Consider the following 23,498-nt stretch of genomic DNA (forward strand, 5'->3'; position numbering starts at 1 on the left):
GGGCTTTTTGCCTTGAATATTTGATAGTGTTGTTGGTTGCTGTTGATATATTTGTGACTGGATTGCTATTGTTGATGAACCTTAAAAGAGTGTTTGGTGCTGTTGTGCAGTCAAACGACTGCTCGCCATTGCTGGTAGTCCGATGATTGCTTGTTTGCTCATATGGTTGATGTAGTGACTTTTTTGAATTGGGCTGGCTGCTGCCTTCATGCGTAGGGCTCTCTTCATTTGAAGACGAGGTTACTAGAGTTACAAGTACCTGCAGAGAGCTACTGTGTGGTCACGAGAGTTGCTTGTGACATTTTGTTATTTGTAGTACACTTTATTGATGATATTCTTATGTTCAGCAAAAGTATTGCTGAGCATTATTAACACTTAAGAATAGTGTTCAGTACTTTGAGGAAAGCCAGTCTTTATGTAAATAAAAAGAAAACTATACTGTGTATGGTAAGACTTGAATATTTAGGATTCATAATTACTCTTGAGGGGGTAGAAATGGATCCAAAGAAAGTGATTGCGATACTGACTTGGCCAATCCCTCAGAGTTTGACCACTTTGCGATCATTCTTGGGATTTGTCCAATTTTATCGAAGGCATATCAAAGGATATTTCGAAATAGTATTGCCATTGACTAATCTGACCTCATATAAAGTACCTTTTATATGGGGACAGAATCAACAAGAAAGTTTTAACACCATAAAACAAGCTGTGGTCTCAGGAGTGGTGTTAAAAATAGTTGATCCCCAGAAACCATTTTTCCTTGAAACCGATGCAAGTGGCATTGCGGTAGGAGCAGTTCTCCTCCAAGAAAGAAGGCCAGTAGCCTTTGAAAGCAAGAAGCTTTCTCCCTCTCAACAAAATTGGCCAACTCATGAATTAGAGTTGTATGCTGTTGTCCATGCTCTGAAAACATGGAGACATTATTTGTATGGGTCAGAGTTTTATGTTGATGTTGATCATGATACTCTGAAACATTTTTGTAACAACCTGACCTGAGAGGCCGCCAAACTAGGTGGGCAGAACTCATGCAGGAGTTTAACTTGACGATTCGGTACCAAAGAGGGAAGGATAATAAAGTTGCTGATGCGTTGTCCCGCATTATGCATAATATGAGTTTCACGGTATTAGAGAGTGCTCTAATGATTGAGATTAGAGAAACTCAAAAGGTGGACGAGTTCATCCAAAGCCTTTGGCCTAAGGCTCACATATTCAAACCCAGGGAAAAGGATGACCTGGCATCCAGAAAAGGCCAAACTTATGTAAGATATGCCATAAGGGATGGTATGCTGAAAAGAAATGGCAAGGTAGCAGTACCTAATCAGAATGATCTCAGGCAGAGAGTCATTCAACAATGCCATGATAGCCCATGTGCGGCACATCCAGGAGTCGAGAAGACATATGATCTCGTGAGACGAGATTTCTTTTGGCCAAAGATGAAAAAGCATATTCATGAATATGTGACACGTATTTCATGTCAGGTAAGGCAGAGTGGGTGAAGCCACCCAAACTTTTACAGCCCTTGGAATTACCACTAGGTAGGTGGGAGAGCATTTCCATCGACTTTATTGTAGGTCTACCTACGACACAAGGTGGATATGATTCTATCCTTGTGGTGGTTGATCGTCTTACTAAGATGGCTCACTTCATTCCAACTAGAGAGTTTGTTAGTGCCCTACAAGTGGCAGGTTTGTTTATTAGACATATATTTCATTTGCATGGATTACCCAAATCCACAGTGTCAGATAGGGATGTCAAATTTACCGGTCATTTTTGGACTGCAGTGTTTGAGACACTAAGGACTGAGTTGGGAATGAGTAGTGGGGATCATCCAGAAACAGATGGTCAGACGGAACGAATCAACCAAATTTTAGAGGATATGTTTAGAGCATATGTGTCATTGAGGCAACATACATGGGACAAGTGGTTGCCATTGTTAGAATTTGCCTATAATGATAGAAAATATTCATCTACAAGGTTCAGTCTGTTTGAGCTAAACTATGGTTATAGACCAGCAAATCCAACTATAGTTGGAGTACCTCAGAAAGTGCCTAGTGCCACAAACTTTGTGGTTCAGATGTGGGAGATGCTAGCACTGGCGAGAGCTAACATCCACCAAGCTATGGATAGAGCTAAGGCATATGCAGATGAAAACAGATCCGTTAGAGAATTTAAGGAAGGAGAAAAAGTTTTTCTTAGAATTCCTTCGCACTCTAAGTCTTTGACTGCAGGAGAGTGTGCGAAATTATCACCTCGATATTGTGGGCCATGGTTAATTCTAAAAAGCATAGGCAAGGTAGCCTATAAATTAGAATTGCCATAGGGTAGTAAGGTGCACCCAGTGTTTCATGTTTCTCGTTTAAAGAAATTTTTGCATACAGGTGACTCACTAATCGAGGGTGTTGTTTTGTTTTAGGAGATAGAGGATAATGCAAGATGCAAACCAACAGGAATCCTGGACCGAGGAACAATGGAAGTACGCAATCAAAAGATACCCACGATGTTGGTTGCATGGCATGGTTTACCTCTATCAGAAGCTACCTAGGAATCTATATACCAGTTACACAGAGTGTTCCTAGACTTTATCATCGTGGACGCTAATGCCTTAAGAGGGAAGGAATGTTATGCTCAAGTTGAGGTAACATGACCTCGGAAGGGTCGGTCGACATTTTCCTTTAAAGGATCAATGTTTATATTATATTTGTTGAGCGTTACATAAATGATCAAAAAGGAATTAAAGTCAAGGTCCTTGGTGAGCATGATATGGCACTAAACTAGGTGGATTTAAGGCTAAAGGGTCTAAATGCATTAAACGTGCCAAGGGGCAAATGATTCAATGATACCCCAAGAGAGGGGTAAATGATGCATTTAGGAGGCACCTTAGAATGAAGACATGTGGCATACTAGATCCATCTAGGGAATTGGGGCTCGTTGGGATTTGGCAAGCAGGAGCTTTCTCTTAACATAATCTTCTTGACGGCTTGCTACCATCAGAGGATAATCTGTGTGCCTATGCCCGTGATTGAGTAAAAGTTTAGGTGTTGACAGAATTTCATGTATCAGCCCCCATATGAGGAGAAGCCATGTGTGAGCCCAGGATACTAGATGGATCTTGACTTGCATGTCAGATGAGGTCTATTAATGAGACTATTGATGGTAGAAAGGTGATTGTGTGGGAGCCCCTTATTCTTGCTGGGGCTGGGTCCCAGTGGGGCAGTGGCCCCCCTGGTGGGCGTTCAAGGGTGGGAGGCCCTGAGGCAACTGTATAGGGAATATTTCTTGAATATTCCATGGATGACTAGTCGGTTCCACCAAATAGGTTGACTGGTCGGCTCCACCGACTAGGTTGACTAGTTGACTCGACCGACTACATTGATTCATGACTACCACCCTCATAGCTATAAAGAGGCGACCTCCCTAGTCCATTGTATCAGATCAGTTCAGATCAAATCAGATCTTCTAGCTAGTAGCTCTTCACCTAGTATCTGTCTAAATCGCCATCTAAGCTCCAATGTGGGAGCGCACAGGTGGATGGAGCCATCATCTGTACTACATCAATATTGAAGGAAAAGTTTGTTCCTCTCCAATTTGCTGTGTACTCTCTATTCTTTGCTCAGTTTTTGTTCTATTGCGCCGTGTAATTTAACACCATGTGGGTAGAAGAGTCATCCTCAAGAAAACTTCTTTAGTTTTTTATAATGCCCAAAGCTAAGATCCCTCCATCCACTGCAAAATTTAGCTAGGTCACAAATTAGCGCTAAGAGTATATTTACATCTGGTAATGCAACCATAATAAGCCTTGAATGTGTGGAATGCAAGAATATTAAATGCGCAAAATGCAAGCATTTAACTAATCTTCATTACATGGAGAAGGTGGATGCTAATCAAACAAAGAAGCATATAGATGGGAGCAAGAGCATCAAAAATCCTTTGAGGGCCTTCATGCAAGTGAACAATGGCTGCATCGATGGATGAAATGAATGAGATCATACTGGGGTGTGCGAATCTGGCAAAAATAGCAAGGCCCATTGGCCTCTATTCACAAGGAAAAATGCTTGTTAATGTTGAATTGTGGTATAGCTTACTAGTGCTTTGATTCATTTTGTGTTGCCCATCATCTTGTTACAAGTGTGTGGGGTAGTTTTCATTTTCAGATGAGCAACAAGGTGTCTTCAACAAAGGAGGCATGAGGTGCAATATATACAAAGCATGGGAGCAAGGGGAAATGCAAACTTTAGAAAGCAAACAATGAATAGAGAGAAAGAGAGATGTATGCACATGAATCTTCTAGTACTTATCCAAAATTGACAATCACATATAATTGGCTCAATTGTCGCACTCTATCACCCATGTTGCCATGGTAGCAAGCTTCCCCATGTGTAGGCCCTTGATCAAGTCATGTGTTTTTGCTCCTTAAGTGATAAAAGGTTTTATATAGCCATCCGAGATCAGTCCGACTATTGTAAGGCAACAATAAGTTTGAAAATGTAACAATCGTAGTCCAAAATATTATGTGGTGGATCACGCCAATAAGGAGTGCTATTAGGGACCATTACAACTGTCCCTATAGTTATAAAATGATCCCACTACTTTGTTCTAGTAACTCCCTCTTACCAAAAGTGTATTTATCCTATCCCATGGTAAGTGTCCACGTGGGCGGAGGCTATGCCTTCAACACCTGGCACTTTCGGTGGAGAGGCTTTTTTACAAAAAGTCAAAGACATGAACCCCTTTCTATTGGAAATACTCCTTCAAGTGAACCTTGAAGGTATGTGAAGCATTGAGGTCAATCATTGTTCCCTAGGTGACAACTGGATCTGCAGTGTCAGTTTCCTCTTTCTTTCCTTGAGTCTCTTCTGTTGCTGTAGCTGATTCTGGCTCATTTGTTCTGCTGGGGCTTGCACACATGGAATGGATGGGAGTAGTCTTGACTTCAGTGCTGGCATCTTCTTCAAGCAAGACTGCTATATGCTGAGCATCTTGTGTCATGAATTCTGCAAGCATATTGGAATTTGTAGGAGTTTGTGCTTTTCCTATTTCAAAGAGTGTGAGAGTGTCATCCAATGGCATCTACTTCCTCTGGGTATCCTTTGTTCTTGCCCTCAGAGTCTCTACCATCTTGGTGTTTTTTGTTGCATTAGGACTACACCAATTGCTGAATCTGAAGCATCCACAAATACTTCAAAAGGAAGAGACCAATCAAGGGGTTGTAGGATAGGTGCCACCATGAGCATCTTTTTCAAAATGCTAAATGCATATTCTTGAGGATTTCCCTAGATGAATGGTTCTGTATCTCTAGTCAGCTTTCTGAGAGGATAACAAATATTTGCAAGGTATCTTAGAAATCTGCAATGCCATTTGATTTGGCCTATAAATCTTTGAAGTTGTTTGATGTTTTTTGGGGCTTTTGCATTCTGAATTGCTGAAACTTTGTCGGGATCAATCTCCATACCTTGTTGGGAGATAATATGTCCTAGTAGTATTCCCCTACTAATAGTAAAAGCACACTTTGTTGGATTTAAACTAAGACCAGCAAATCTACATCTAGCAAAGCATAATGCTAAGTGATTCAAGTGTTCCACCATCTTTCCAAAAACTGAGAAATCATCCAAAAATACCTTCATGAAGGATGTTAGGTACTCTGCAAATACCTCTTGTATATATTTTCAAAAAGTAGGTGGGGCATTGTTCAATCCAAAAGTCATCACATTGGATGCAAACACACTCCATTTTGTGACAAAAGTAGTTTTATCCCTGTCTTTTGGAGCCATTCTAATTTGGTTATACCCACTGAAGCCATCCAAAAAACTATAAATTTCATGTCCAGCTACATCATCAAGCAATGAATCACAAAATGGTAGTGGGAATGGATTAGTGATAGTGGTTGTATTTAATTTTCTATAGTCTACACAAACTCTCAGTTTTCCATTTTTCTTTGGAACAATGACAATAGGAGATAACCATGTGACATGTGTCAGGGGATATATGAAACCAACTCTTAATAACTTGTCATCTCCTCTTTGACCACAGCTTGGCATAATTTGGATTCATTCTATATCTGCTTTGTATGATTGAAACTGCATCAGTTTTCAGATTGAATCTATGTTGGCATAATTTAGGATCTACCCCCTTCATATCAGTGTAGTGCCATGCAAAAATATCTTTGTACTGCATCAATAATTCTTCCAATGCCATTTTAAAAGGTGGAGAGAGATTTGTGCTTACCATAACTGGTTGTGGGTTGTCACTGTTTCCCAAGTTCATCTCCTCCAAGTCATCCTGCCTAACCCTGGCACTTTTTTGCATATGTTCTTTAAATTGTATTTCTGCTTCCATGATTGCCTCATCTATTGATTTAGAAGTTATATCCCCTCGTGCATCATCTTTGCTTGCATCAATAGCCTCTATTGTATATTTTTTTGTGAAAACTTAATCCGATTGGTTTTTTACTTTGTTCTATTCTCTAGCAGTCGAATCTATGTTGGAATGTTGTATCTGCTGATTTGGACCTATATATTGATCAATAATCTTAATAACATCAATCTCAAAAATAGGAAATACAGTGGGGTTTCTTCTAAGGAAAATTTATTCCTCACCTTCATTAAAATCTAGAATCATATTGATTCTCTCTACTTGAAGTGGCTGTGTTTTTCTTGGAAAACACCTTTTGGAGGATAGGTTGATCTTGACTTTCTTTTTCCCTTTCCTGATAGTGATTCTCTCTAAGCCCCAGTCTTGCTTGACCTTGGTAGCTCTTAACCATGGCCTAACTACCCAATAGCATTGAGTAAGCAGAATACTTTTCCTCCATTTTGAGCACTACAAATGTGACTGTGAATGTTAGTCGCATGATTGTAATCTCTTGCCCTCTCAATACTCCAAGAGGTTGGATTCTCCTTTGGTCATCCATACTCACCTGGAATAGTGCTAGAACCAATTCATTGCAGCAAATTCTTTTGAATATATCCTTTGATAGGATATTGACACTTGAGCCTCCATCAACCAAAACTTCTGGAATCCTCTACCTTTTGTAGTCTACATCAATGAGTGGTACTTGGTAGTCCACATCTTCAACTATTGATGTGTAATATCTAGAGTTTCCTCCTCATCATTACTTGGTTGTTGAGCTTTTTTTGGATGACTCTTCTGGATGCAATCTCTTACAAATTTGTTGTTTGAAAGCTGGAACTAAGTTTAGTAGTTGATCAAGAGTAATTTGTACCTTGGAGTCCATTAACTCTTGGAAAAAGAGTGTGTTGCCTTCATTTTGCATGCTTGTGCCTTGTTGCATCTCTTAAGCCCTTGTCATAGTATCCTCACTTCCTGGAGTTGTTTTGGCATGTATCATAGTCCGTGGTTTTGTTTGTGCAGTCATATTCTATAATTTTGGGAACTTCGGCTCTGTTCCGACTTGAGAGTTCGTTTTCTATTTTGGAGTCATATTTTTACTTAAGCACTTTCTGTATCTTCCCTGGAATGTATTCTGATGTATTGCTACTGTCAATACCACAGTAGGTGCAAGCTTGGTCTTGCATTTGCCTCTATTGCTGGTTCCCCCATGGTTGTTGATTGGGCCGTCTTGGGGCTGCATTTTGATACCTTTGTTGTGTTGGTCTTGCCATTGCTATTTGATTAGTAGGTATTGTTGGTGCTTGATTCCGTTGTTGCTGCATGTAAGGTGGTACTCTCCCTCTGTAATTGGGGTTGTACCAATATCTCTCTTTGTCATGATTGTCCTTTTTGCAGAATTCACATGGAACCTTTTGTGGTTGTGGGGGTGGCTTTAAGCTTTGCAGCTGGTCTTTAATCATCTTCTCCAACTTGGAGATTTTGTCTACTATCTTTTTTGTTGTGGATTTTTTTTCAGCTTTTTCTTTTTCTCTTTCTTCTTTTTCTTAGAGTGTTCCCCGTCATCCTCCTCATTTTTAAACAAGTCCTCTTCCTCATCTTCAGTATCTTGTTCTGCTTCACTATCTATGTCTATCTCTGAGTCTATTTCTGAATTTGAATGTCTTTTCTCTTTTGTCTTCTTGGATCTTGATGCTGTACCAAGTCTTCTCTCTGTCATCTAGGCAGCTTCCACCATATTGTTAAAATCATTTGCTCCTCCAAGCTGGTCCCTGCCAGCTATTGTAGTTCTAATTTTTACAAAAATAGTCTCCCAATTGCTCCTGGGTGGGTCTTTGGTTTGCTGTTAGCCTTCTATTGAGGTTTCTAAACATCTGTGAATAGTCCTCAAGCATGAGGTCTTTTTGTTTCATTGTTCTTAGTTTTTTCAAGATGTCCTCTGGTGTTTTATCTTTCCTAAAACAACTTAAGAAAGCAATCTTTAAATCATCATAAGTGGCAAAATGTGCAATACCATACTACGTAAACCAATTCATTGCTTTACCACCACTAAATGTTGCTGCAAATTGCTCCTTCTTGGTATCATGTGGCAGTTGTCCAAATCCACTAGCTGTCCACCTTGTCTCAAATTGCCAAACATGGCTATCAGCGTCTTGACCTTTCTTGCCAATAAACTTTGCAGCTTTGACCAATGGGTTCTGCATTTTTTGTTGAGCTACTATTGGAAGTAGCCTCTACCCGAGCTCTATTTCTTGTAAAATATGCAATACCAGTATGGCGAGGCAACGTTTCCTCTCCGAAGCTATCTGACATGGGCTAGTCGTGCCATGAAAGGGAAGGAGAGAGGTGTGATTATAGTAGCTTACCGGGTGGTCGGAATGCACTGCTGTTAGCAGCTAAGATTTGCGTGCTACTTTCACAGTGAAACTGTGATGTCGGTGCTGTGATCTTCTTTGCTGACCTTGATGTACTGTGCTTGTTTCGGTGTCTTGTTGATGTTGCTATCGTATGTCATTATTCCAATAGGATTTTGATTGTCAGCTGTCTTTGCTTGTTGTTGCTTTTGTCGAGGTCTTTCTTTTTGAGGTGCGGCTTGAAGCTTTGAGCCTTGCTAGATTGAAACGATTGCTTAATGACGTAGTTGTTGCTTAATGACAACTATATTCAGCCTCGTCAAAGCTTGCTTTGGCGAAGTATTCCTTTATGATACGGATGTGCACGTATTGCTGAATTATCGCTGTGAGGTCTTCCTCTACTAGTGTATAAACTAGGCTAGAGTTATGGGCAATGTGCGAGTTTCTTCAAGATTTCCTTCCTAGAGTTTGAGTGTTGCTTAAGTACTACTACTTTCCGACACTGCCTACCATATGTAGTTTACGATGTCGTTTGTAATCATTGGCGTATTCACCAGCTTTGTGCATGCATGTGAGATGCATGTGTGATCCTATGATGCCATTGGAAGCTTTGATGTTTTCAGAGTTGCAGTTTGTATGCTTCTCTGTTGTTGTATCATGTCATAATCGACAATGTTGCTTGTTATGCTATGAGCGAAAACTAGCAATTCTGAGTAGAAACGCTGATAGGATCGCCAATAGTGTTCAGAGTGTCTTCAGACAAGTAAAAAACACAAACATGTCTCTACTCCTGACAACAAGGTGTAGCAGTCGGAGTATAGTCGAAAAGTAATCGAACTACAAAGCTATCACAAGATGTATAAAAAGAATAGAGAAAACCTTGCAAAGGTAGTATGTTTCTTGTATATTATGTTTTGGCAAAAAATACATCAACTCAACAACTCTCTCTTCAACAGGAGCTGATACAAGGTTTATATAGCCATCCAAGATCAGTCCGATTGTTGTAAGGCAACAATAAGTTTCAAAATGTAACAGTCATAGTCCAAAACATTATGTGGTTGATCGAGCCACTAAGGAATCACTGTCTGAATCAACTGCAAAACACTAACTATGTCAAGTGAAATCTGAACTATTGGTGAAGAAAGAACAGGAATATATAATCCAATCCGTTACAAGGCTTATGGCAAACGATGGCAGAAATAGCCAAGAGGCTTTAAAAGGCTTGAAATAAAGTGTACAATGCCGGAAAATAGCCAAATAGGATTTACAATGATGGCATGTGTGTGAAATGAAATCATGTGCTATCTGCCCCCACTGGACAATCGATCAATCCTCTGAACACTCTAAAGTTTGCTCACTAAACTATGGAACATCAGGTTTCAACTAATGTGATGATGTGAAATTGCATGTGAGAGCGAAGGGACTTTCTGACTCCGAGTAGGAACTATTTAGAAATTTTTTGGCATGGCTTTAATTGGATGATTTGGAGTTCTCTCCACTATGGATGATCTATCTACTACGAACTAGATCTAGACCAACTATCAAGCGATGTAAAAGCAGCAAATAATTTCTTTTCTTTGTTCGTTTTAGGTGCTGGGTCAGATGCATCAATGTAGAGGCTGATGTGCATGCAAGAATTGGATTTGTCAGAGAGTCTCAAAAGTGTGTGATACTTGCACCTAATTGTGCACATGATGTGACAAGAACGTAGAGCATGAAAAATCGAGCTTAGCAAGAGGTGTGCCTATGAAGAAGTGCTGAGGTGTTAGGTGGGTTCACATGCAGTGTGAATTGTGTGCTTGGCAGAGGGTCAATGTGCCTGTAGGGGTCAGTGCCATGTGGCACTTATTGAGGTGGCAAATGATGGTGACATGGCACACTGACTGTGCAAGATGATGTGGCACACTGATTGGTGCACTGATTATGCAAGATGATGTGGTAGCACATGTGGCAGGTAGTGTGATGATGTGGCACTGGGGCTAACGTGGCCCTATTGAGCTAGAAATGATGATGTGGTAGTAGAATTTGAGTGCTGATGTGGATAGATAAGATGACGTGGTAGCTAATCCTGTGTGCTGATGTGGACTACCAAGCTTTTTGTTGGCATGGGTGAGAGCACAGGGTGCTAATGTGGCATTGATCCATGTGTCACCAATGATGTGTTAGCTAGGGTAGGACACATGTCAAGATAAGGCTGACCATGTGGAGACCTTGTTGATAGGCCAAAATATGAGAAGATACTAATGGAATCTTCTCAAAGTCTATCAATGACCTTGAATTCTCGATGACAACATCGTGTGCTAGCCGACTGTGTCATTTGGCGAGCAGATGGAGATCCAATATGGTGCAGAATTTGTCGGAGAGCAGCTCGGGCTTGATAGTATGGAGAGTTCATCGGTTGATGGTGGGAGCCTTCATTGCTGAGTAGTTGATAGAGCTTTGGAGCATGGAAGGGTATGGACAGAGATGGCAGCTGTTGTGGTGTAGAAGATGCTGTGGGTTGTTGTTGCATGCACCGTGGGGGCCTAAGGCACTGGCCAGACTTGCTGGGAGAAGTGTTGTTTTGAGGACTTGGCTGTCCAGCCTGTCATTGCTAAGATTGGCTCATGGCTATTAGTTGTGTGTCCCTGGTTGCAAGTTCTTCATGTAAGAGATTCATGGTAGAGGTTCATCCATCGTTGTGGGCTCTGCACATTGTAATACAGCATGACAAAGAAGGTCAAATGTTCTCTAAGGAGCTGTGAGGGCACAGCCGCTACTGCAGCTGGTCGTTAAGATGTGAGTTTATTGGAGGAGGCCAAGTCAATGGTGAGGAATGCTCACTGGAAAGAGCCGGGTCTGCAAGGTCTTGGATGGCATTGCATGTAGAAGCCCATTTGCTTGATAGAGCTATGATCCAGTTGAGAGAGTTGGTGAGGCCTTGATCTTGTCTAGTCCTTGTTGATGGAACTACAGAGCTCGTTGTAGGAAGAATTATTTGATGTTGTTGGTGCAAGAGCTCGAGCTCACAGAGGTTGTACGAGATGAACCAAGAGCTGTAATGTAGGCTTTCTCAAAGCACCTCTCTCTTTCAATTTCTCATAGAGAGTAGACTCTCTCCCTCACTCAAACAACATGAATGAAAGCACTCTCTCCTTCACACAATCTCTCAATTCTCTCTCAATAAACAAAAATTTATATCAATGAATTGGACAAAAATTTCTATCAAATGGACAGAATCTTCTCTATCACTCAACAGAAGTGAAAGAATGCTTACGCAATCACTCTCAATCAATCTCACTCTCACACAAAGGATGGCACCTCAGCGGAAGGCAGAACCATGCTTTGATACCCTAACAAAAATATGAAGAGCGGAGAGGAGAAGAGTGCAGATGAGGAGAGAGGGCACAACTAGAGAGCTCACCACAAATGACTAATTGTACACTAAATCAATTGAAATTGCAAAAAACTCCAATTACATCACATGGAAATACCGAATGGAGACCATTCATGTACTTTAGGACAAATGGGAGTATGTTGATGGATCTACACCTAGACCATTAGACAATCCAGCCATAGTAGTAGCTCTAGGAGAGGGATAGGAGAATCTACTCCAGAGTATTGCCATCCAATGGCAAATTCTGACACTTGAAGAGCTTTAGTCAAATTTACTTGGTGAAGAACTCAAGATGCAAGCCATTCACGCATGCAATTTAGGTCATTCCAATGATCAAACATTCATATCTTTATATAGAAGCAGAGGCAGAGGCAGAGGTAGATCTCTCAAGCGAAGTGGTCATCATCAGCATCAAAGTCAGAATGAGCATCAGCATCATCCTCAGCAACATCAACAACAACAAAGAGAAAATCATTCCAAGTGAGGGAGATTCCAAGGACGAGGGAATGAATCCACCAATGTGTCAAACATTCAGTGCAATTATTGTCATAAGTTTGGACACTATGAAAGAGATTGCCGCAAGAAGCAGCATGACTAAGGCGGTCAATCCAAGAACAATTGAGGTAATTTCTAAGGAAGAGGAAATCATCACATGGTGGACATTCCAGTCACACAATCATTATGCTAATGAACCTGAGAATATGTTTCTTGCAAGCGAGGATATGCAGAAGCCTGAAACATTGTTTTGACATTGATTGCAATTCGAAAGAGGAATGAAATTTTCAAGTTGATCAACCAGATTAGGATCCTTGGTACATCAATAGCGATGCATCATCTCTTTTGACAAAGCATCAAGAATGGTTCACAGAGATGAAACCATTAGAAGGACAAAAGAATGTCATCTACACAATAGATAATATATCGAATCCAATTCAAGGGAAAGGCATTGTCCCTATGAAAAATTACACTGGTATGAAAGGATTGGTTAAAGATGTACTCTATGTTCTAAATCTCAATAATAACCTCTTATCAGTTGGTCAAATGACGGGACACGACTACCGAGTCATCTTTGATAAGATGAATGCACTTTCAAAGAAAAATCTAGAGGATATTAGCTACTAGTAGGAAAAGCAATCAAGGAAAGACGCTTGTTCAGAATGCTAGCCACAGTACCAGATTTGCATGCCATGTCAGCTTAACCGCAATAGATGCCACTTTCTTCAAAATGGCACAAGAGATAACGACATGCCAATTTCAAACGCTTGATAGAGCTAAAAAATCAGAATATGTCAATTGGAATTACTAAACTTCAGTTTCTTGGAAAAGTTTGTGAAGCATGCTGCTTCGGTAAACAAAATTGAAACAATTTTGGAAGAAGGATCTCTTGAGAGCACGAGGTATTCTTGATTTGATTCACACAGCTGTATGGGGTTATGCCTAGAACCGCATCATCAATGTTTCACTTTACTACTTGACTTTCATCGATGACTACAATAGATATTGTTGCATCTACTTTCTGAAAGAGAAATCTGAAGTCTTTTCTAGATTTCAAGAATTCAAAGCCATGGTAGAAAACCAGACAGGCAGAAAGATCAAAGTCATGATATCAAACAAAGGAGGTGAATACATGTCTTCAGCATTCATGAAATTTTGCAGAAGTAACGACATTCAACGACAATTCACATGTGCGGATACTCCTCAGTAGAATGCAAGAGCTGAAAGGAATAACGGTACTTTAGCAAGTAGTGCTAAAGCAATGCTCAGTGAGAAGCATCTTCTGAATTAGTATTGGGTAGAAGCAATAGCCATTGCAAACTACTTGCTTAATCGTCTTCCGACCGAACTGATTCAGGGTATGACACCTTATGAAGCATTCACTAAACACAAGCTACGCATTGGGCATCTCCGCATATTTGGTTGCATAGCATCTGCCCACATACGTGATGATCATCGCAAAAAATTGGATGCAAAGTCACATAAATGCATCATGGTTGGCTACAGTGAAGAAAGCAAAGCATACAAGTTGTATGATCCAATCAACTAAAAGGTCATTATCTCATGGAAGACATCAACTACACAGGAGATAGATACACTGATTACTCAGTCATCTACAGAAAAGATTGATGAAGAAGAGAAAGAACTGCCAGAAGCACCCCAAGAAGAACCACAGCAACTCAGACGGTCTACTAGGGAAAGTAGACCACCTGCCAGATTCACATATGCTCAGAAAGGCAAAGCAATTCAGGTTAAAACTACCAACTGTGCTCTTATGACTACCATCATGGCTATATAAGAGCCAGTGTACTTCGAAGATGCAGTTGACAAGCCAAAATGGCGAACTGCTATGAATGAAGGAATGGAAGCTTTGTACAAGAACAATACTTGGGAATTAGGCGACTTCCACCAGGATAGAAGGCCATTGCAAACGAATGGGTATACAAAGTGAAGTACAATTTAGATGGAAGCATCAAGAAATAGAAAGCTAGACTAGTTGCAAAAGGATTTGCACAACAATATGGTTAAGACTATGATGAGACTTATGCTTCAGTAGCAAAGATGGATTCCATATGGTTCTTGATATCATTATCAACACTCAGTAGATGGAATGTGTATTAGCTCTATGTCAAGAATGCTTTTCTCAATGGTTATCTAGACGAGGAAGTTACATGCAACAATCAATAGGTTATGTTGAACCAGGAAAAGAGAATCAGGTTTTCCATCTCAAGAAAAGTCTCTACAGTTTAAAGCAAGCACCCAGAAGATGGTACAACAAAATTGACAAGTATTTTGCTAATCTGGGATAGATGATATCCAATGCAAATTATACTCTCTACTACAAAGTTCAAGGGGAATACATTACTATTGCACTTTTGTACGTAGATGATGTGATTGTGGCAAGAAGCAATGATAGCTTCATCAAAAAGCTGATACAAGAGTTTGACATGAAAGATCTTGGACTTACGCATTATTGTCTTGGTATTGAGTTCTCGAGAGATTCAGAAAACACCTTTATGAGTCAGCTATGCCAGTCCATGGGCATATATTGTTGCAATGGGTTTCCATCAAGTAGGGTACTCTACTTGATGGGCCACTTAACTAGGCTGAGAGAGCTAACGTCTAACATAGAAGACCCTAAGTCACTTCCCGTAGTTTGTTATTTCTTCTCAATACCCACACCAATGCAATCATTACCCAATAGAGTCACCTGGGAAAATGTACAAGATCACACCTTCCCCCATAGTCTTTGTTTTGCTCTCGTCCCACAAGAAAATCTTTTTCTCTTTCCAAGATTCACAAACGTGATTGTTAGTTTCCAATGAAGAAATTGGCATTGCCTCAACATAAAGTTGTTTAAGCTCAAGCCTTGGTAGCCTCTTGAGTACCAACTCATATAAAGAATCACTAGCATGTTTTCAAGAGGTCTTAGGCCACTTGACAATGCTCTAGAGTGCCTCACCAATAAGCACTGCATCCATAGTGGGAAATGTCAAGAGCGTGTAACTACTATTGATAAACTTCTCCACTATCACCAACACATTTTCTACCCCAATCTTTACACCACTATAGTATCCCTCTGGATCTATTAAGGTTGTTGCTGACTCAATTTATGCTAGGCCTCCAGAATCCATGATTGCATGACCATTTGGTCACATCAGACTCAAGCTACATTGTAAGCAACATAGAAACTGATTTGTCATTATGAACTTCAAGGCACAACAAGGGGCTTGGCTTGAATGGCCTTTTATGAGAACCTCCCAACTTGTTCATGATTGGTGTACCAAGAACAATCTATCTTAGAGACAAAAACAAAACCATGAAAGTAGATTGACCACATGGAGGGCCCGCCCCATATATGGTGGCCTATTTATAGAAGAGTCAGTGAACACAAAAAGGACAACCTCAATGAGTGCAATGTAGGCCCACAACATAACACAAGGCATGGATCTACAAGATCCATGGTATGCACCACTTCCTAATCCTATGGACTTAGAAAACCAGGTGCATCTTCTCAACTTAATGGATACAATGGTTGGACGTAGAAGATGAAAGAAAGGTCTAGTACATGGTATCCCTAAACATGATTAACTATTTGTGGCTTAGTGAGATAAAGTTTGACTTCTAGTGTGGTAAGGATAGTTTTCTCCTTAGCACTAGGGAAAAACACTCAGCCAATCCTATGTTGCAGCATCTATTGGTGATTGTGAGAACCCACATATGTCTTACTTCCTCCCATTGGATGGACATTTACATAGAAATCAAGATTGGTTGTAGCTCGCATGACCTCTCCATGACCTGGCATTATATCAAAAAGCCTAGCATTTCTCCCTTCACAACACTTTGCTTTCTAATTTTTCCATTGTCAACTCCCAAAAATAATAGAAGGTGGATAGTTTTCCCTTTCTGTGCAAGGATATTCTAGATTTTTGGCTGCAACATAGCTTCTTGAATATGCAAGGATAGATCTTTACAAAGGCCTAAAATGCCTTGTAATGCCTCTTGGCTATATGGAACACATTGTCATCATCATGCTATAGAGTTTGATCACTTATGCATCTGATCTCTCATAACTTGGATAAGACATTGCTAATTGTCCACTTATATCCATGTCGGTTGGATTTTGTAGTTTGTTTTGAGATGGAGTATTATAGACTGAGCATAAGCCTCACAGTGGCATCTCAAAGCAAAAGTCCCATAGTGGTGGCTCACACCTTTCAACACATGCCGACATTTATGGATGCTCATAGATTAATATTACTTGGTTCCACAGTCAACAACCTTCCAAAGTGAAGTAGTACAATGTTCTCATGGGTAGGCACTCTTGATTGGTAAGCCTATATCATGAAGGACTAGATAGTCTCTAGCATAGATCCATTCACATTCCAATCACATGGATTGGCATTCCCATCACGATAATAAAAGAAATCCGATATACTAAAAGGAACTTTCGAAGGAGAAACGCTACAAGTTCATCCGTTATCACACACATGAAGCTTGGGATGCCAACTCAAAATGTAATATGTTACTACCCTCGTCCAAAATCCAAGGTATGGGGGGACAAGGTCCATATATAATATGTAGGGATTTCCTTAAAAAACTTCCAACTGCAAGGGAAAAATATGAAAATTTAGTGTCCCTCCTCCCACAAAATATAAGGTATATACCTTGAAAAATATGCAAGATTTTAAGATTTGTAATATTTTTCATAATATGTGAGGCCCAAGGGGGGGGGGTCTTTTGGATGAGGGGGGGGTAAAACAAAAAATACACTAAAATATGAAAACCCATCTCCTTTCAAATTAATGTAACTTTTTCATGTGCTACCAAATTTCAAGGTGTAAAGACATATTTGAAGCTCTTTTAGTGTACAACATAACCATGTTAGTTTGAATAATTTCTACTAATGGCATATTGTTAAATTCATCTCATACTCAAGATTTTGATAGGTTTTCTTACTAAAGGGAGTTGGCGCCCCAAGACATGAAGTCATCACAATGCATCACCTTTGATTGATTATTTTTATGATGCTTAGCCATCACATTATGCATGGATCTGACCCCATCTATTGCCACAAAAGATGATGCAGATTCAACAACTACTAGTTTGTCTACATAGCATTTGATATTTTTAGTTGTTTCTTTTTCTGTCTCGGTTGCAACCATATGTACTAGAAAATCCCAAAAAGTTTGTACAAGCGCCTCTACTTATCTAGTGTAATTCAAGAGGGTTATTGAAAATGGTGTAAACTGCACCCTTGAGATTGGGCATAGGGATAAATCCTAGCCCTAACACAAAGGCATGAAAATATTTCACTTTCATTGCGATATAACCCAGTGTACATCTAGTCACCTCTTGTACGCTACCCCCCCCCTCGGGCCCCAAATCTTCCAAACCCTCCCCTTTCAATTTCACATGTCTTATCTCCTTCCCCTGCAAGTGCCAGTAGTCTCATCTTGCCCCTCTCACCCTTCATACCTTATGGATTATAACAACGTGGCAAAGCCATTATAATCATTTTAATAGAAAGTAACTCAAACAAAAAATATCAAATAGAACTCTTGATAATTAGTGAAAAGGGGAAGAGGAGATTGTAGAAAACATATGGACGGAGGAGAGAGGGCTCAAGGACAGTTAAGAGAGGGCTCAAGGAGGGGAGGAGAGAGTCATCAAGGAGGAGAGGGAAAGGGAACCAAGGGCTTTCTTATTTTAAGCAATGCCAGCTTTTATTATAAACAGAAGAGGGGGGGGGGGGGGGGGGGCCTACAAGACCCAAACAAAAACTGGCCTACTAAGGGGCAGAGCCCTAGACCTATGCAAAAGGAAGGGAGGGAGGGAAAGAAAACCCCATGGCATACATCTAATAAAGTCGCACAAATCTTTGAAACCTAACTAAGTAATCCTTTCGTTATGGTCACCAATTCGAATTGCTAAGAGGCACCCAAGACAACTTTGTTGACAAAGCCACCTGAAGAAAAGACAAACACAAATAAGCTATTCCTAGAAAATTGCAGAGCCCCGCAACGCTAGGGTGGAGAGCCTCAATTTCTATCTCCAACAAAGCACATATTTTCTCACCTTGGCATAAGCAGGAACAACGTTGGCCCAAGCATGGACTAGCATAGTGCTCTACATTGTAATAGCTTCCAACCAGATTCAATTTTGACTCTAACCCATTTGAGCATTGATATTTGAAAATGACCACCATCCTCCCTCCAAGGTAGAGAAAGATTGCACTTAAGAGGAACGAAGCGAAAGCAGTCACACGAGGAAGGTTGCCTAGCAATTTTTGCAAGAGCTTGTCACACAATGTGTGATCATTTTCGACACTAATCACAATAAATTGACAGTCACAATGTGCGATCATGTGCGACACTAATCACAATAAATGGTATCGCAATAAATGGTCACAATATGCAATCATTTTTTACAATAAATGGTCGCATGTGCAATCATTTTTCTCACCTTGGCATAAGCAGGAACAACGTTGGCCCAAGCATGGACTAGCATAGTGCTCTACATTGTAATAGCTTCCAACCAGATTCAATTTTGACTCTAACCCATTTGAGCATTGATATTTGAAAATGACCACCATCCTCCCTCCAAGGTAGAGAAAGATTGCACTTAAGAGGAACGAAGCGAAAGCAGTCACACGAGGAAGGTTGCCTAGCAATTTTTGCAAGAGCTTGTCACACAATGTGTGATCATTTTCGACACTAATCACAATAAATTGACGGTCACAATGTGCGATCATGTGCGACAGTAATCACAATAAATGTTATCGCAATAAATGGTCACAATATGCAATCATTTTTTACAATAAATGGTCGCATGTGTGCGAGCCCTATTTGTCATGCCCATTTGACCACTTTGATTAGATGGCACATTCCATTGGAATTATGTCCATGCGCTAGCCCCTACTAGATATATTATACAAACAGAGCTCTATAGGAAAGGTCGAAGTCATTCGGTTTGTTGTGCCCATTTGACCACTTAGGTGGCACAGTCCATGTGCATGCCACGTGCCATATATTAGATCTCTTGAGAGGTGTATGGGACGGCAAGGCACGTACACGTCAGTGCCACGTGGACAAATGGAGCATGGAGTATATGTACACGTCGGACGGTACGTATCAAACGGTAACGCCCTCATCACAGACGGTATGACGTGGCCCCCAGGTACTTCCAAGTGCGGCGAAAGCACTGATGGAAAGTCGCTCGCCCCTACATTTGGTGGGTCACCGCTATTTTGCCCATACCAAGAGGAAATCCACTGCTAAATTTTCGTCATCGCCATTCTTAGCAGGGTTTTCAGTCAGCGTTCGCAACTTCGCGCTGGTGCTTGTTCAAGGTTAGCTGTGAACAAATCTCTTTGTAGCCGTGAGTTTGCACGTTGCAATCACTGTTTTCGGCAATGCACAATGCTGGGATTTCTCTACCGTTGCAGAACTCGGGGTTCTTCCTGCCGCTACGGATCGTGCCATGAGCGAGCGTCACAGTCCACCGTTGTGGACTCGCAGATTCACGTGAATTCGGTTGGCTTTAGCTACTGTTTATTGCAAAATGCCAAGGTTTTTCGTGTTAAGCTTTTAGGCACGAACTTCTTCTTATGGTCATGCCAATTCCCTATTTCACACACCCAAAAGCCGCTTTCAATCCCCTAGTTATTGAAAAGAGGTCATGAACACGTTGCCAGCAAAAGAACAAGCAACTCTAGTATAATCAATCTGTTCATCTTCTTCCTGGGTGCGCATGTACATAAATACTAAGCCGCAACCTGAAAGAACTTATTTGAACTTGTGCGTGTGAAGTAAGACGCCATTTTTAATTAGTGCCCTCCTGCTTCACACTCTTTTGAAAGCTGCACGTTGTTTTGAAAAAATAATTCGTCAGGTAGCCGGTACGATCTCTTGATCATGATAATTGAAGGAAGCTATATCTAAGACGAGCAACAGAATCACTAGATTTGATGCAAAGACATTCGACGACAGAATTGCACTTGTCCCAACAGACTATATTTCTATAGAAGTAGGACTCTTATTGCTCTTGGAACTACAAGGAAGTCGAAACAGGGAAACCATATAACAATCTGTAACAAACTTGTCTCTCATTACAGAGCAGTCTCCACCTCGCTGCTTCTACGCACTACCCAAAGCCGTGAGTCTGCGCGCAGCTCACGTCGAGGCTTTAAAAGGTGCCAGTTCTTTTAATATACGCGGACCACTTTGGACTTCGAAGGATGAACTCTTTTTGCATTCCACTCCCTAGACTAGCCTCGCTTGTACACATTTTACATGACAAGAACACTATAAAAAGATCGTCCTCCCTCTGAACCGGAAACTGTCTCCTGACCGATCAACAAAAGCTTGATCACTGGAATTCCTTTGGTCTATCCCATTCAATCGAGCTCATGAGCAAGGAGCCACAGAGGATGTGTCGTGACAAGGGCAGGGCTGCAAAGCACCCCAGCAAAAAAAGGAGCTTGGGTGCTTCCAAAGCCCGACCTTTCAGATGTTGGCTCCTTCCTTGGCCTTCAGTGACTCGCTTCTTATTCGGGCAGTCTCCCTTGAGATGAAATCGTCCATTCTCTTCTTCAAAGCCTCATCGGTCAGGTCATCAAGTGGTGCGCCTTGGAACACGATCATGCTAGAGGAAGATGCTGGCTTAAGCTTGTATTCGGCGATCTCTCGTACCACCGCAGAATCGACCGACTGAGATCGGCGGATGACCATCAATTGCCGAGTTTTTGATTTCTCGGAAGCAAATTCCTCGGATTTGTTCCAGTTAGACGATCCATTGCTAGCGCCATCAAATTCACGGTCGCTGACATCCGACGTGTTCTCAATGTAGGATTCTCGATCATCAAGCGTCAATTGGAGCGGCATGACCTCCACCTCTTTCTCCGCCCTTTTCTCCTCTTCGGCAAGCTTCTCCGTAGATTTCTCCTTCACAGGGGACTCCCGAAACAAACGCTTGCAAAGCTTGGCCACCTGCTGCTTGACCGGAGACTCCACAGCCCGCGATTGTTTCTCAACGGTCTCCATCCGCAGGAAATTGGCATAGAACTCGGACCCTCCAGCGCTGGAACCAGAAAGGATACCGGAGGTGACGGTGAGGGCCATGATGATGCCGTTGAGGAGGACGAAGAGGCAAGGGGGGGTGATCCAGCGGAGGAGGAACTGCCAGAGGCGGGGCAAGGAGTCGAGGAAGGCAGAGCGGAGGAGGGGGAGGAGGAAACGAGAGGCAGGGGGGAGGAAGGAAGAAGCGAAGAGGGCAGAGAGGGAAGCAAGGGAGAGGAGGCAGAGGAAGGAAGAAGAGGAGGGAGCTGTAGCGGAATTACGTGAAGGAGGGAGGAGGATATTGAGGAGGCGGGTCGAAGAAGCCATAGAGTAAGAGTTGGGGGAGGAGGGTATGGAGCTTGGGAGGTGGAAATGGAGAGGGTGGAGAAGAGGAGAACGGGAGCTTGGGCTGTGGTGGCTATGGCGATGGCGATGAAAGCATGCAAGGTGGTAGACGAAGAAGACGATGAAGAAGAAGAAGATGATGAAGGATGAAAAATAGAGACGTTGGAGTAAACGTTTTACCCTTGTGTCTTGCTTTATACACGCTCCACCTACACGTCATCATCCCCGCCCATACCCTCCATAAGGGCTTTTCGCCCCCCCCCCCCCCCCCCCCCCCTCTTTTAGGCTCCCGCCAAACCATCACTCAACGCGGCCCTCTCTCTCTCTCTCTCCCTCTCTCTTTCTCTATGCCCCCATAGGAGGGCTTCCTGACATAAAAATATCTTCCTTCTTTAATCCAGTCACGTCTAAAAGAAGGCAAAAGTCTCATGCAACAGCCCCCCCCCCCTCTCTCTCTCTCTCTCACACACACATAAAAATGCACGCACTTGTGTGTCTCTCCATTTTCCACACAAACAAATGGCGACTTTCAATTCATTATCATTGAAAGGAGCCTCATTTCACACGCACCACATGTGCGTAGACATGGACACACACACACACCCCTCCCCCCGCCTCTCTCTCTCTCTCTCTCTCTCTCTCTCTCTCTCTCTCTCTCTCTCTCTCTCCAGGAGGGCTAGTGATGTGACTTATAAACATCTTTCCTCTCTCTCTCTCTCTCTCTCTCTCTCTCTCTCACCTCCTCCTCCTTATCTTGTAACCTTTCATCATCCATTTGCCGCCCACAATCCTTTTATCTATTGCACCCCCTCTTGTCCCCTTGCTCCTCTACTAGACTCACTCAAGAGTGTACTTTTTCACTTTGGAATCCAGCCTTGCCTAATAAGCACACCTCACAAGGTTCCCACCCATGGTATCTCTAGATAGTCCCTTAACCAATGAGTTCTAGCATGCAAAAAGCTCTCTCTCTCTCTCTCCCCCTTCCCCCTTTCTTTCTTCCCTCTTCTCAGAAGCTTCGTCTTAAATGCCTCTCCACTTACTTTTTATCATGCCCTCAAAACCACAGCTTGTCCCTCTTGAGATTTCAAAGTCTTATCCACCTTATGCTTCAAGTAAAATTTGAAAGTTGTTGGTAGTACTTTGAACCATTATTCAACTAGAAATGATTCTCTATGACGTCCTATGGTATCTCTTGATATGGCCATTTGGATGACTTGACTATGCTTACACTTTACTTGCTCCTAAGCTTCCTTTTTGAAGATTAGAACACAATGTGCTACATCTTGAAGATCCCCACTACATCTAACAATCATTACAATTATAATATATAAAATAAACAGCTAATATCTCTCTAGGATCATACAGGATATGTCATGTTTGGGAGATGCAATACATATCCTCCTATCAAGACACATTTTTTTATAGTTGCTTGTAAGCAAACATACTAAGAAAGTGCAACAATCAATCATATATGACAAATATATACATGAACTGGATCATTTCTTTGTATAGAACCAATGTCAA

The 23,498-nt window shown here is 41.5% G+C and overlaps 1 protein-coding gene across 1 annotated transcript; it reads right to left on the minus strand.

Moving 5' to 3' along the window:
- Nucleotides 1-20,604: 20,604 nt before the first annotated feature.
- LOC147880401 (uncharacterized) lies at nucleotides 20,605-22,125 on the minus strand. Its single transcript, XM_087371057.1, has one exon. It carries the CDS (start codon nucleotides 21,954-21,956, stop codon nucleotides 21,078-21,080), a length of 879 nt encoding a protein of 292 aa, XP_087227183.1. The 5' UTR covers nucleotides 21,957-22,125; the 3' UTR covers nucleotides 20,605-21,077.
- Between the last annotated feature and the right edge of the window lie 1,373 nt (nucleotides 22,126-23,498).

The sequence above is a fragment of the Dipteris shenzhenensis genome, chromosome 32 (genome assembly GCF_047967505.1).
Source record: "Dipteris shenzhenensis isolate YYH24624 ecotype China chromosome 32, Dip_SZ_1.0, whole genome shotgun sequence".
Taxonomy (NCBI): Eukaryota; Viridiplantae; Streptophyta; class Polypodiopsida; order Gleicheniales; family Dipteridaceae; genus Dipteris; species Dipteris shenzhenensis.

Coding starts and splice junctions, on each gene's coding strand:
- LOC147880401 (XM_087371057.1), bottom strand. CDS start 21,956: ATGGCTTCTTCGACCCGCCTCCTCAATATCCTCCTCCCTCCTTCACGT.